The sequence below is a fragment of the Staurois parvus genome, unplaced genomic scaffold, assembly GCF_062004578.1.
Source record: "Staurois parvus isolate SC_StPar_1 unplaced genomic scaffold, SC_StPar_1.0 ptg000727l, whole genome shotgun sequence".
Classification (NCBI taxonomy): domain Eukaryota; kingdom Metazoa; phylum Chordata; class Amphibia; order Anura; family Ranidae; genus Staurois; species Staurois parvus.
This window is the reverse complement of record NW_028318523.1, coordinates 5,487,358-5,503,012: the sequence shown is the minus strand read 5'-3', so window position 1 is coordinate 5,503,012 and position 15,655 is coordinate 5,487,358. Positions and strand designations below refer to the sequence as shown.

At 42.2% G+C, this 15,655-nt stretch overlaps 1 protein-coding gene across 1 annotated transcript in view; it reads right to left on the bottom strand.

Moving 5' to 3' along the window:
* The window catches only part of LOC149445344 (leucine-rich PPR motif-containing protein, mitochondrial-like), a 164,207-nt gene that overhangs the window by 102,341 nt on the left and 46,211 nt on the right, over window positions 1–15,655 (bottom strand). Inside the window, exons 10-11 of the mRNA XM_089653936.1 lie at window positions 15,505–15,610; window positions 14,132–14,239 (exon numbers count right to left, since the gene is read on the bottom strand). Of these exons, the coding sequence (XP_089510062.1) occupies window positions 14,132–14,239; window positions 15,505–15,610 (214 nt within the window). The remainder of the gene's footprint in view (window positions 1–14,131; window positions 14,240–15,504; window positions 15,611–15,655) is intronic.

Below are 15,655 nucleotides of genomic sequence, written 5' to 3'. Positions count from 1 at the left end.
GATCTACGGGTATCTTCGCCCATTCTTCATGGGCAAAGGCCTCCAGTTCAGTCACATTCTTAGGCTTGCGCACTGCAACTGCTTTCTTTAAGTCCCACCAGAGGTTCTCAATCGGATTTAAGTCTGGTGACTGCGATGGCCACTCCAAAATGTTCCAGCCTTTCCTCTGCAACCATGCTCTAGTGGACTTGGAGGTATGCTTGGGATCATTGTCCTGTTGAAAGGTCCAACGTCTCCCAAGCCTCAGGTGTGTGACGGACTGCATCACGTTTCCATCCAATATCTCCTGGTACTGAAGAGAATTCATGGTACCTTGCACACGCTGAAGCTTCCCTGTACCTGCAGAAGCAAAACAGCCCCAAAGCATGATTGACCCTCCACCATGCTTCACAGTAGGCAAGGTGTTCTTTTCATCATAGGCCTTGTTCTTCCTCCTCCAAACATAGCGTTGATCCATGGGCCCAAACAGTTCTAATTTTGTTTCATCAGTCCACAGAACACTATCCCACAACTTTTGTGGTTTGTCCACATGGCTTTTGGCATACTGCAGTCGACTCTTCTTATTCTTTGGAGACAGCAAGGGGGTACGCCTGGGAGTTCTGGCACGGAGGCCTTCATTACGCAGTGTGCGTCTTATTGTCTGGGCTGAAACTTCTGTACCCACATCTGACAAATCTTTTCTCAGTTCCTCAGCAGTCACACGGGGACTTCTCTCCACTCTACGCTTCAGGTAGCGCACAGCAGTCGAAGTCAGCATCTTCTTTCTGCCACGACCAGGTAGCGTTTCAACAGTGCCCTTTGCCTTGAATTTGCGAATGATGCTTCCTAAGGTGTCTCTTGGTATGTTTAACATCTTTGCAATCTTCTTATAGCCATTGCCCTTCCTGTGAAGAGAAATCACCTCTTCTCTTGTCTTCCTGGACCATTCTCTTGCCTTCACCATGTTTGTAACCACACCAGTAAATGTCTAGAAGGAGCTGAGTATCACAGTCATTTTAAAGCTGCCTAATTGGTGCTTATTATGCTTGATTGCTGCTCGGTGACATCCACAGGTGTTTTCAATACCTGATGGAAAGCACCTGTATGAACCTCTGTTCTTCAGAGTGGTAGTCTTTAAGGGGTTGAATAATTGTGGCAATGAAGAAACCACATAAGAACCATTTACTACTGTATTACATAAACAATTGATGTCATTTTAGTTGCATTTGGGTAGTTACAACGTCCTTGTAGGATTTGATTCTGAATACAATTCCAAATGTACACTATAGTCCCTAAACCCCTTTACAGCATTGGGGGTTGAATAATTTTGGACACAACTGTATGTGTTACAACTTGGAAGACACTGAAAAGTAGGACTGCAGTGCATAGAAGTGCCTTAACCTCCCTAGAGGTCTGATTATGTCAGTATTTCTGTGCTCAAAGTGGTACATTTTTTTTGCATGGAAATATGTAGTTTTTTTTTTATTGTAGGCCTGTAATTTTTAGGAATAACTCACTGAAATCTGTCCGAACAAGAGTCTAGTAAACATCCCGGGTATGATAAAATTTGAAACACGAAATCATAAATTATAATTTAATAAATAATCATAAAAAATAATATAATACATTTAATTCAATAATATAATCAAACCAAAAACACTGAAATTTGAAATAGAGCGCCAAGTTCACACATCACTGAGCAAAGTCGCTAAATTGTTTTCAGTGTCTGATGACGAATTTCCCCCACTAATCATTATCACTCAATTCTGCAAGTGGTTCTGATTTACTATCGCTGTTCTCTAGTCGGTCTAAAACCGCTTTTGACCTAAAGGGACGCTTTGTGGACACCATGGACATTTCTAAGTTTCCAGGCAGAAAGAACAGTAAAAATGCAGGCAGGGCACAGGACAAAGCACTCGGGACAAAATGTATGTGAAATGGTTTGATACAGGAATGTTATACTATGTGATTTTAGTATATTTAGTGAATGTCACTTTTTGACATTTTTCAATTTCCTGCCGGTTACATCCCCCGTACGTCCCGACGTCGCAGGGAATGGAACCCGGAAGACAGTTGCCGGCATTGGCCAGAGGAGATGGCCGGGGACACTGCAGGGGGGACATCGCGGGAGCGCAGGACAAGGTAAGTGCTCGAGGGATCCCGGAGAAAGGCTGCAGTGTAATCCCCCAAGTGTAGCTCGGGGTTACCACTTGTGGTGCTGAAACTTTACCCCAAGCTACACTCGGGAATACCTCCAGGGAGGTTAAAATAGGCACTGCGGCTTACTCATATATTTGCAAATGTGTGCAAACTAAACCCTTCATTTTCAATGTAAATTTTTAGAGAGGGTCAATTTTTTCAAATTTGTATTTGTTAGCAATGTGAATTTGTTTTCCAAGTGCACCTTACTGACTGGTAATAGGTTGGGGCAGTTGCCACTTTTTTGTTCAATTTCCTGCAATACATGCCGTTGAGATTTCTCCCAGTACAATGGCTTTGTTCCAGTAGAAGTCACTAGTCTTCTAGATTGAATAACGCCTTTCGTAATTTATCACACTTCCTCTGAAACCAGGATGTCATGGATCCACCCCCTTGGGGGAGATTAGTCACAACAGCGGCCTGTGCTCCAAGTACTACTTAACAGAATGTCATTACAATTGCATCATTCAGTGCAACAGAAAGGACCATGCTGCAAAAAGGAGAAATCAGCAAATCGCATTTCCTAGGTGTCTCAGGCTTACTTTGAACATACTCCAACTCTCCAACTCCAGGACAACACCAGCACCAAGAAAAATGAACCACTTATCTGCTGATGTTACTCAGGATACAATGCAAAAATTAGACGGTTAATTGAATTTACCTATGGCTGAGCTGTTTTTTAACCTACTTTCTTTCCTTTGCAGTCCCATAGGGGTTTAGGAGGGAACCTACAGATATAAAGGAGGCCTCATCCAGAGGGTTGTGGACAAATACAGGACAGATGATGCCCAAAAAAGTCAGGTGAAAACAATGCAATACGTGTGAAAATGCAAGGAATAAGAGGTCAGTGACTGCACTGGGAGGTTACTGCAGAATGATAATCCATTTCTGTACCCAGCATGGGCTATGATAATAACCTTCAGCACACTAATGGCTGGGGTGAAGGTGTTCCTAGAATACCAGGAACACAGTAATTTCAAACACAGACCTAGTGTTCTACACCAGTGGTCACCATACAGCCATCTGGGCCAAATCTGGCCAGGTTCAAGATTTTAATCGAGCCTTCTGCAAAGACTCTCAGATTATCCCAACACCACAGAATCTCCAGAGACAGACACCCCCTCCAGCACACAGAAGGTGAATGACAGCTTCAACAGCGCATGTTTCCCAATGAGACTATCAAGGGGGCGGCGTGTCTTTTCCCTCCACTCAGGTCTCACATTACACGAAGCTCTCTTCTTATGATGTGTAAGGTCAGATCCCCACCCCCTGCCTGCTGGAACTGAGAAATAGCCTATGATCTGTGTGCTTTAGAAGGCTATCCAGGAGAGAGTGCAGCAGATAAACAGATACAACTAATGTAGGTGGATTTGTTTAATCTTTGTGTATCACCTGAGGCCAGTCACTTCAGTGGGTATATATAAGGGTTTACAACCATATTACGCCAAGACCGAGTTCTCTACCGTTCAGATACAATTTTGCTGTTTATATTATGAAATGGCAGCAATTTCTACCTGCAGACTTACCATGGAACATCACTTACAAACAAATTCCATCGATTGTCATCCTCCCTCTGTCCACCCTCATCTCATTTGCCTATATTGGGTTTTCTTTTCTTTTTTTTAAGGGAGCGGATATCTATTTCTGGCATACAAACGAGGCAAAAGTTTGGCCTCCTTGCCCACAACTTCATGGGACACATCACCTTTCCCCGGAGACTGCAGGTCTATTCACAAAAGCGCAGCATTTCTCATATAAACTACATTCCTGTAGGAATGTGAGCATTGAGCACTTTATTATTTCTGATGTTTAACTACTTGCCCTCCAGAGGAATAACCCCCTTTCCTGACCAGGCAATTTTTTGTGACACGGCGCGGCGTTACTTTAACTGACAATTGCACGGTCATGCAACACTACACCCAAATTGCTGTAGGAAATATGAGGGGTTTTCAAAAAGTTTACATATATATATATATATATATATATAAACCAGTGAGTGGAAACTTTTTAAAGAACCCTCATAATTCTTAAAGCACAACTGGAATTTTAAATCCACTAAATTTGATCCAGATGCATTAAAGCAAGCTATACAAAGTCTTACAGATCATTTTCTTTAGAAAGCAGTCACAACCTGAGTAGAGAGTCCTGTGCAGAAGCACCCTTGTACTCTGTGGATAAGCAGTGACCTCTTTTTAGGAGGTCCCCCTTCAGTATCGGTGCTCTCCAAACAGCAGAAAGCATGGACTTCATCGACTGTAGAGAGCAAGTGACATTGTCTGCAGCTGCTGGTAGGGGACAGGCTTTTCTACTCTGCTGCTTTAGAAAGAAAAAAAAAAAAACCTTTGCACAGTTTTTATCGACTTGAAGGCCTCATGTACACAGGGTGTTTTTGCAGCCACTTTTAGGGGCATCAGGCGTTTTTTTTTTTGTTTTTTTTTACTGCTTCCAAACAGCCCTCCATGTTATCCTATGTGTCCATGCACATATAGACTTTTAGATTTTAGTAGCAGTAGCATTCACCAGCAAGAAGAAAAAACCCTGGGCCAGTGCGTCTAGGAGCAGCAGCATTTTGGCAGAAATAAAAACCTGACGCATGTAAACCCACCTAAAACACGTTTTAATGCTAGGCGTGTGTAGCGCTTGAGCGTTAACTAATTTCAATGGCTAGAATAATATATTATTCTGGCCAATTAAATGAATTAACGCTTAAGCGCTTAACGCTTTTAAACATGCCTAGATGCTTGTAAATCTGATGCAGCTGTGCATGGTAGCCAATCAGCGTGTTCAATTAAAGCGATTCTAAAGGCTTTGTTTTTTTTGTTAAACATGTTCTACTTACCTGCTGTGTGCAGTGGTTTTGCAGAGAACAGCCAGGATCCTCCTCTTCTCGGGTCCCTTACCGGCGCTGCTGGCTCCTCCCTCCTGTCAGAGGGGCACCCCACAGCAAGCAGCTTGCTATGGGGGCATCCACTGCGCTGTGTACCCATTCACACACAGAGCCATGACTCAACCCCACCCCCTCTTCTCATTGGCTCACTGGCTGTGATTGACAGCAGTTGGAGCCAATGACTCACGCTGCTGTCTCAGCCAATGAGGAGAGGGAGTCCCGAGATAGCAGAGCACATGGCTGGATCAAGAGGGGGTTCAGGAGAGTATTAGCGGGGCTTGGTGGGGGGGGGGGACTGAGGGTAAGCTGCACACAGGTGGTTTTTAACCTTCATGCACAGAATGCATTAAGGTAAAAGCTCTTGAGCCTTTAGAACCGCTTTGACAATAAAACCTTGAAGCTGATTAGTTACTATGCAGAGCTGAAACCAGATCTTGCACTTGCCAGTTTTAGTAAATAACCCTCATACATCTAGCTGAGAAATGTTAAACATACCGAGATGGCTTGCAGAAGAGACAAGACTTCCTTTCTATATTTACCTTAAAACGTGCATCATGCCAAGGATTGTGCACAACTCCCAGAAATAACAGCAATCGAGTTTTAAAGGATAAGTTCACCTTTCGTACTATGCTACATGTTACACACATATTCAGGGTGTAACATGGAACAATGTTACTACAATCAGACCAGTGCCCTCACCCCCCCTCCCCATTGCGACAACTAGCAGGGGGTCTTCTCTCCTCTGTCACAATTTGTTTTAAAAATGTGGCTGTGCGGAGCTCCGCCCGCCTGGCCACATCGCGCTCTCTCAGTTTTCATTGCTTTTTGCCTTTGCGGCTGTCAGCTTGTAGTTTTCAATGAACTACCACGGCACGGAACCTTCTTGTCAGTACGTATCTGATTGCTCGTTTGGGATCTATGAGCAAGCAGATATACTGACAGGTCAGGGGGCCTGCATAGCACCAGCAATCTACTGATCGCTGCTGCAATGCTTTAAAGGCTCCACAAACAAAAAATAAATGCACATTTGTTTACCTGCAAAAATTAAAAAAAAAGTGCATTTATTATTTTTTGTTAAAAGGTGAATTTATGCTTTAATTAGCATCTACTATCCACACAACAGAAAAGTACAAAATGCCAAGTGAACTGTCTTTCTGCAGGCCCCATTCATACCATGGCCCATGACATTGGGTGTCCTATATATGCGCTTATTTGCACGTTGTCCAACTTTATGCATAGGGCAGCCCTTTACATTTAATGGGCTGCCTACATGCGACAAAAAAGCGCATGCAGCTTTTTTGAGCATTGAGCTTCATATCTTTTGCTGCTTGTTTTTTCACGTCAGAAACACACGTCTGTTTGCCACCTTGGGATACCCTTAACAATGAGAGAGTAACACGTATGTTTTGCGAGTTTCATGAACATGCAAAATCGCATTATTTTGCGCACATTCATGAAAAGCAATAGTGTGACATCAGCCTTAGCCCTGGTGCCCAACCAGCGGACAATTTGCACTTACTGTGGAGCCATCGGGGCCAACATTGACAGTATGCGTCTTCCTTACCTCAATTCTCTCAAGCCAGAGAAGAAAAAAAAAAAGGATTCTTTGACTGGTTTCTATCAGCCTGGCTTGATTTCTTTCACACGGTTTTACTTTTTTTCTGTGCTGTCCATCTCTTTCCTCTTGAAAGTTTTTTTTCCTTTCTTCGGGGGGTTTTTTCCCATTTTTTTTTTAACTTTTCAAATGTGGCACAAGTCATTTTTAAGGCGGCTAATGGCCTAGTGAGCACATATGTAGAATCAATGAATTGCAAAGAAGCTGAAATAGCTAGCAGTCTCATATAATGGGGTTTATTTCCTAAAACCGAAGCGTTCAAAATCTGGTGCAACTCCCTGTGACAGCAGTAAGAGGAGAACTGGCAGTTTTTTAAATAAGCGTGGCTGTGCAGTGCTCCGCCCACATGCTCACATCATTCATTTATAGAGTTCTGTGAACGAATGAACTACAAGTCTCAACAGCCTTAGCGGCTGTCGGCTTGTGGTTTTCAATGAACTACCAAGGCACTGTGGAGCACCGTGGTAGTTTATTGATTCTACCTGTCAGTAGATCTGTTTGCCCATATATCCCATACGGGCAAGCAGATATACTGACAAGTCTGCAGGAGACCCGCATGGCATCAGCGATCTGCTGAGTGTTGGTGCACTGCTTTACAGGTTCCTGCAACAAAAAATAAATGCACTTTTTTTTTACCTGCAGAAAAATGTGCATTTATAATTTTTTGTCAAAAGGTGAACTTATCCTTTAACTGAAAAAGCTGAAGTTGGCAGCTGATTGGGTATTACAGCTGCACCAGATTTTGCATGCTCCAGTTCAAGTAAATCAACCTCAATGTGTGTCTAGTCTATAAGGGCTCGTTCACACTTGACTTATTTCTAACTCTTGCCAAACGCCCCTATAGCATTTCACAGGCATTAGACAGGCGTTTGGGAAGAGTTTTTAACCCTCCTCAATCGCCCTATGCACGTTTTTGAGGCGTTTGCCAAGCGTTAAAACTGCAACACAAATGCCTATAATGAAGTTAAATGGTATTAACATCCCGCAAACGCCTGCCAAGCGTTTGAGGAGCGTTACCATACACTTGAATGGGAGGCTTAAACTCCTCCTAACTCGACACGAGGCGTTAGTTTTGCCGCAAAGCAACACAAAGCTAACACTTCAATGTGAACAGCACTGTGTGCTGCCATGTGCAGAATTTTCATAGGCGTTTGAGAAGCGTTAAAAACGCTTCCCAAACGCCTGTCGCCTGCTGACAAAGCTAGTGTGAACTGAGCCTAAAAGTTCCTTTAAGCATGGCCCAAGTTTCTAACTCCTCTAGAATGTTTGCAGTGGCTGACCATCCCTTGTAGCATGCCAGTAGCTTTTCACCAACTTTTGTTGCATGTATGCTCTCTCTCTGCTGTGTAGCAGAACTGTGTAAATCTCAAAACTGGTTTAACAGTACACAATCTTTGGCAAGCAAAATCGTCTTTTTAAAAGCATTTCATCTGTCTATTTAGCTGTTTGCCATGAGTTCAGTTTTAAGTTGATACAAAAAGGTACAGAGGAAGACAAAGTGGCAGAAACAATACAAAATAACTAGAACTCATAGCATACATTGCTAACCTAAAATAACGGCTTGTGCATCCAAATTACTAATCCAGTCAAGTACTCAAGTCTGGGGTTAACTTCATTCGGATTGTTAAAGGAAAAAAAAGCATTTCAAAACAGATTTTGTCACTTACGGCAAGGGACCATTAGGGAATATTTGCTTCCGACTTTCCTTCCAAGCTTTAATACCAATGTATATTTTAGCTAAAATTGCAACAAGACTAAATCAGCTAAAAGCATTTTTATTTCGTTAGTGCATTTTGTTTGTCACCCGGTGTCAAGCTAACAACTGCGCATCTCAATCTATGATACATTATACAGCGCGATAAGATGAAGACGACATATTTTTTGTATCCCCGAGGGGAAAATACTTTTCTTAAAAGCATGTTTTTTTTACGAGATTACACCTTTTGAAATACCACTAATACAACCTAAAGAATTAATATACCATACTCCAAGATGAAAAAAGTCACATTTGGTTAATTTGGTCCCACTTTGATGGTGTCCCACGTGTAACAAAGAAAAAGTGAAAGTGTTCGGGCCCACTTAAGGTTCCTTAATAGATTTTTCTGTCTCTAACGCTCTTGGCGGGTCAGCCATAAAATGTTTGCTTTATCTGTAGATTGCTATACTCCATTCCAGAAGCATTCCCTAAACAAGGCGCAATCTCAGGAGTTTTCCAGACTACTTTTTCTTAAGCTCTAGACTTAACTCTTCATGGATGCAAGGATTGGGTAGAGTTCATGTCCAAGATGTAGACTCCATCAAGATCTGACGTCCAAGTAGCAAGTGGATGCTAGAATGCTAAAAGGAAACTTGTACCAAGAGTAATATGGGAAGCGAAGTTGGCAATTTCCTATCACAACACTGGTTTCCTAGCCCTTTCTGACCTCCATACTGTGAATCACTCGGAACAAGCAAGCACCGGGGAAGTCATAGCAAAGTCAGAGCTCCTGATCCAAATACTTGATTTGGGTCAGTGATTACCAAAAATGCCTTAAATTGCATACCAAGCACATATAAACCATGCATAATAATGCAGTTTGGTAATCATTAATAGATATTAAATTAGCCAATTTTCAGCGGGAAAAGCATCACAAAGAGTTGCGCTGCTGTGCTCATGTGCCAACAAGGGACATGCTAATAGGAAAAGAAAGCAGAGTAAGAGGGAGAAGAGCTCATCAGTCTACTGCTTCTCCTTTCGCTGTCCGAGCAGGCTGGGGGTGAGACAAGATGAAAACCAAAAAACTTCCAGTGTTTTAAAGTATCCGTCAGACTATACTTGTGACTGCAGCTTGGTCTAAACCTAAGTTCACACTCTGTGCATGCGTAGAAAGCAAGAAAAATCATATGCTTTCCAAACACATACAGAAATGCACTGCCCTTTAGCAGATATGTGGTGGTGTCATTCATTCTTAAGAGCCCCCCCATGCATCTGCTAACACTTGTGCCAAACTGCACAGTACCACGCGGATCGGTATGGTGCGATTATGCAAAAGGATCAGGGACATTTGCACATTTCTCGCACATAGGGCAGCCCACTGAAATGAATGGGCTGCCCGACACGTGGAATATGCACGCTCCATTGTACCTGAGTGGTGTGCATAAAGCCTAATCTATAGTGGAGCAGGCTACAGTGACAAGGATAATTTGGAGAATACCATGGAGTGCTGGAAGTTTTTTCATTTTCTTCTTGTCTATTATCTTGGAAGAAGGTTCTATGCCATGCACTGGGCGTATGGAGAGACAAAGGGGTGAGCTGTGGTCTGTTTTGGGACAAGACCTGTAAGTGTTAAAGGATAAATTAACAAAAATAAATAAATAAATTATATATATATCTTTTTCAAGGTAAAAAAAAAATTTGCATTTATTATTTTATTTAGCCCACGATCAGTGTAATCTCAGGCTCCTGCAGACTGACAGTGTAGTTGTCTGCCCCTACCTTGTACAGGAAGGCAGTTACTGAAAGACAGAAAAGATCAATTAACTACCTAGAGCACTATTAGCACCCTGGTAGTTCACTGAGAACTACAAGCTGTCACCCACAATGGCTGATGGTAGTTGTAGTTCTCCCATTCACAGAACACTACGGATGAATGAAGAGGCTGGGATGGTGGAGCCCCGCACTGCCACATATTTTACAAAAAAAAATTGTAACAGCGGGTGCAGGGAAAACCCTAAATATGGGTGTAAAATGTTGCTAAAGGTGCAGCAGAGAAATGTTAACTTCCTCCACTCAGGTCTCAGATTACACAGTTCTGTTCTATGCAGTGTGTGACATCAGATTCCCACTCCCTGCCAGCTGGAGGCTCAGAAATAGCGTTTGATGTCCGTACTATGAGCAGCTTGACTGCAGATTAACAGGTACAGCCTATGCAAGAGGATTTATTTCACCTCTTTGTATCATCTGACGCCAATCACTTCACTGGGTGTATGTAAGGGTTCACAACCCCTTAAGCTTTTCTAAGCCTCGGTTACCCTGCTCCAAGTACTATTCCCAGCCCTCTTGTACAGAAATTTGAGTTTATATTTACCGATAATGATACTCACACAATGACTGTACATTCATACTGCCACATAAGATTTTTGAAACTGATGAAGCTCAAGGTAAAGTCAACCTGAAGTCAACAACCTAGGCAAAAATCTGAATTGTAGGTATGGGCGTTTTAACTGCATAGGCCACCAGATACGTTTATTATGATCGGTATGAAGATAATGTTCTAGACTTACAGCACCAAAGGAACCTACTGGTCCATCACCGCTATGACCAATTATGGAAATTAGTAGTTTTTTTTTTTTTTGCTGAAGGATCTTCTGGCTATAGTCCACCTCACCACTGTCCTCCAAGGCCCCCTAGCTACAGTTTGGATTTCCATATCTACGATTGATGAGAGCCACAAAAAACCTCAAAATACGAAACCTCTATAAACCAGCTGGTTAAATGGCTCTATATTTTAGATTTTAACTGTGCTATGCAAGGCAGCAGTCTAGGAATCGTTGATGTATACAGAGGAATGAATACTGTGGCTCTGTCCACAATCTTTAAACTAAGTGTTTTGTTTTTTATTTGAAACTAAAATGATACAAGAATATCTTCTATTTAAGAAAGCAATACCATAACTTTTGGGACATATTGTAGTGATGTTATAATATCCTAAATTTTGTTCTAACACTGAACTTTGAAGAATGAGAGAAACATCCAACAAGGGAAAAAAACTCATGTGCAGTAAAATGCGCATGTGGGCATTAGGTATCAATCTCGAAATATTCCTAAATGAGAAAAAAAAAGATTTACACACAGAATATATCACTGCTGTACAAATCAGTGATGCTTTGATGCTTATTTGGCACTCCGAGACTCCATGGAATACTCCAACATGTGCCATTAGTAAATTTTTTTTTTTTTTAAACTAAAAATTGGGACATGGTTGTTGTTTCCAACATTGAACATTTTGCACCAAACAAAAATCCATTCAGCATGCACCATAAAGGCCACAGATGTTGCCTTTATGATTACTGCCCACATCTTTGCAGTAGTATGGAGATCAGGTGAAGTAAGCACATCCTTAACCTTCCTCGCTGGACAGTACTAAATGACATCAACAAGCCAGAGCTACCGGGATAGGTCATACGTCTATGAAAACGTAGGAACTGCAGTAGGTTCAGGCAAAAGTTCAAGGAAGGTGACAGTTATCATAGCAACTATATGGCAGTCATACCCGTACTATAGACCATAGCACACCACAGTAGACAGTAGTGTATTACGGTTTGTTGTTTGGGCAGAAACATGCTGTAATACTAGTGTGTTATAATGCTGGATTGGCCTGGAAATACCTGCATAGCCTGGAGGTTCATAGTAGTATAAGAATCTAAAAGTGATTCTAAAGCACAGGTGTCAAAATGGCGGCCCTCCAGCTGTTGCAAAACTACAAGTCCCATGAGGCATTGCAAGATTGACAGTTACAAGCAGGACTCCCAAAGGCAGAGGCATAATGGGACTTGTAGTTTCGCAACAGCTGGAGGGCCGCCATTTTGACACCCCTGTTCTAAAGCCTTAAGGTTTTTACCTTTATGCATTCTCTGCATTAAGGTAAAACCTTCTGTGTCCAGGATACCCCTCCCCCTTACTTACATGACCCAATCTCGATTTAGTGCTGTGCACCAGAGTAGCGTCTCTCTCAGCTCTCTCCTCACAGGGCAGATGGAGAGCAGTAGGAGCTCCTACTGCTGTCAATCGAGTCCTATAAAGGAGCAGGAGGCAGGGCAAGGCCTACCTGTCTGTCTATAGATGAAAAATCAGGGCTCGGGCGCGGACCCGCATGAGTACCCCACTAGAAAGCGGCTTGTTGGGGGGGGTGTACTCAGAAGGCAGGAGGATAGGGGCTGCCGTATGCAAAACCACTGCACAGAGTGTTATTTTAAAAAAATGTAAAGGTTTAGAATCTGTGCAACTTAAACCACTTCCTTCTGTGCAAAATTGAAGAGAAATTCAAGCTAGCATTGTAAAAACTCTAATGTATTTTCACATCATTAAAGAAAAGATGTATAAATATGCAAAGTCAGGGGAGGACTCTAGCCTGGGAGACAAACACAACCAACCGGCCCTTCCGTGCTAGAGACAGTTCTATGTAAGCTAAAGAAATTGCACTACGGTGCTGCAGTGATTGATGGCCATGGTGAAAAGTGGGTGTTGTCTTCAAGGACATGGTTTCCACTCAGGGCCATTAGCCCATTATTTATTTGTAATAAACAACGGTCTAGTCCAGTTCTTCTCTGCAAGGGATTCTATTGTGTTCTCCACTCTGTCCATCATCAGGTTTCAAAATCAGTAAATCTCAGTACCCAAAACCGACCAATTTCTACTGCTTGAAAAGATAATAAAATCATCAAGGAGAATTTTGTGCCAAAAATAAGGCAGAAAAAAAGGATCTGGGTGACTCGCCTGACAACTAAAAGACTGAAAAATATCAACATTTGCAAGCAAATCAACTTTAGTAAGGGCACTGCAGCAAAAATATTCTGCAGCTGAATTCCAGGCAGATTTAAAAATAATAAGTTAATGCAGCTCTGAAGTCTACCAGCTAATACATTTTTGCAATATGCTGTACAGCAAAACTCAGATGATAAGCAGCAGAACAGCTAGATGTGCTGCAATGTTCATGTGCTGCCTAAGTACTTTAATAGAAGCAGAAAAAAAAATCAGGTCTCCTGCCCCGTCAGACAGGACTATACTGTGTGCCAGGGCTGTGGAGATACCAGGACTGAATGAAGAGAAACAAAAACCCATTGGCTGGTAAAACTGCTAAAATATGTATTTCATTTTTCACTGGTTTGCCTGTTCAGCTTTAATGTTTATAATTTAGTTTTCCTGTTCCCTAAAATTGCCCAGTCACTTCACAAAACCAGACTTCTCAACCTACAAAATCCATCTGAAAATGCAAGGGGACAATGTGTGGCCAACAAAGCAATTTGCTTATGTCTAACAAAAATCGTTTAACTTACCCACTCCACATTGGTCCTCTCTGTACCACGGTACAAGCATACGAAGTATTCCCCAAGACCAGAAATAACTCAAGTGGTTTGGATTTCATTAGCAAAGATATACCTTATGCGGCCCACACACAGACTACCCATAGGTGATGCAGTCAATCCAAGCATTATTTGCAATAGTGTAGGTGTTGGAAAACCAGCAACTGAAGAATGCATTAGTACCTGACCTGCTAATTACTGTCAACAGTAATGAATCCCTTCCCTTTACTACACAGAAAGTCTACACTTCTTTTGTTCAGGCAAGATGATGTCACTCAAGACAGGTGAAAAGCTGACAGTTGAGGGGTTGCGGATTATGCAGAAGACAAGCAGACTTATACAAGCTATTCTCTCTAGGTCACCTACAACCACAGGATGTGACGATTTACCTTCTACATCTTTCTCACGGAGGAAGGAAGCCAGCAGAGGCCAGCAATAGTGCTCTCTCAAAGGTATGCCTTCTTCTTTCATGACTCTCATAAGGTCAAGTGCCAAGTCTGAAAAAAAAAAAAAAAAATTTTTTATTTAAGTTAAACTCAACACAGTTTTAAAATACATAATTAAAGCAGTTTTGTTTTTATTATTACAAAAGCAGTCCAAAGTACCTAAATTTGGCTTGGTATCAGCCCTTTCCTATGCCTGTATAGCAGAGCTTGAACTGGGGGGGGGGGGAGAAAAACCACAAACTGCAGAATAGTTGTGCTGCTTTACAAACAGCATGCTGATTGGAGAAGAGAGCAGTGACAGATCAATCTGCTACTTCTCTTTCCACTGTCCAGTCACTGGTTGAGGCTAGGGAAACTTGTTAAAGCTGAATTCTGGGAAATTTGAAAACTCTCCCTTTAGTGGGGCTACACCTGCAAGGGTTAACTGTTCAATAAGGTTTATGTGGCATAGAAAAGACGACTAACTTAGCTGAACCTCCGGTCCCATCTGTGTCTTTTCCCCCGTGCTCCAGTGGTCTTCGGTATTGACATCATCAAGGGTGATGCAGGATCTTTAGCCCTGCATTGGACATGATGGCACCAGTACAGTCCATTGCCAGATCACGGAGGGGAGAGACATCTGCCAGGGGAGCGGAGGGTCACATACATAAAAGTGCTTTTACTCTTCCCTAAAATAAATGCAAAGTCAACCCTTGCAGTGCAAGAGCAGCGCCACCAAATGGAAAAATAAACTATTTTTGTGCTCACCCTAAAATCCTTTTCTTGTGAGCCCAATCAGGGGCATTGGGAGGTTTGTCACCTTTGGGTTTTACTGCTGCCTACAGAAGGATCAGACACTGGCAAACTAAAAACTGTAGGCTAGGCCAGAATGCATCCCTCTGTGTTGTAGTGAACTAGTTCCAAGATCATAAACACAGAGGAGTGGGTCCTGTATCCCTCAACAGACTTCAACAGAGATTTTAAAATGAGTACAAAAATCCTGATTTTTTTTTTTTTTTAGTCCACTGAAGAACATAGGAAGTCTTTCACTGTTGAAACTTATAAGAGCACGCACGCACACACACACGCACAAAAAAAATAGGAAGAGAACTGGGGACAGCCTGTAAAAACAGTTACTTGATGCCAAAAAGGCCTAGAAATACTCAGAGATCGAGTGCAACTTGACAGTAGAGGAAACTGATGATGCATAACTCAAAAAAATGCTGTGTCCTGTCCCCATGAAAAATAGAACGGGGGACTCTGAGGGGTCGCTATCAGCTTATTTCAAACTCACCTCACATGACCCAAAACACACTCCAACATAATAAAATAGTTACCTTTGTTACGCTCTCTCAGAGCGCAGAATAAAGCGTACTGCAGGGGTGAGCAGTGCAACTTGGATTCTTGCAATTCAGGCACGTATTTCTTAAAAATGCTGGCAGGCTGCAATAATTCCAAAAACAAAAGAAAAAAAAAAATCACTACAAA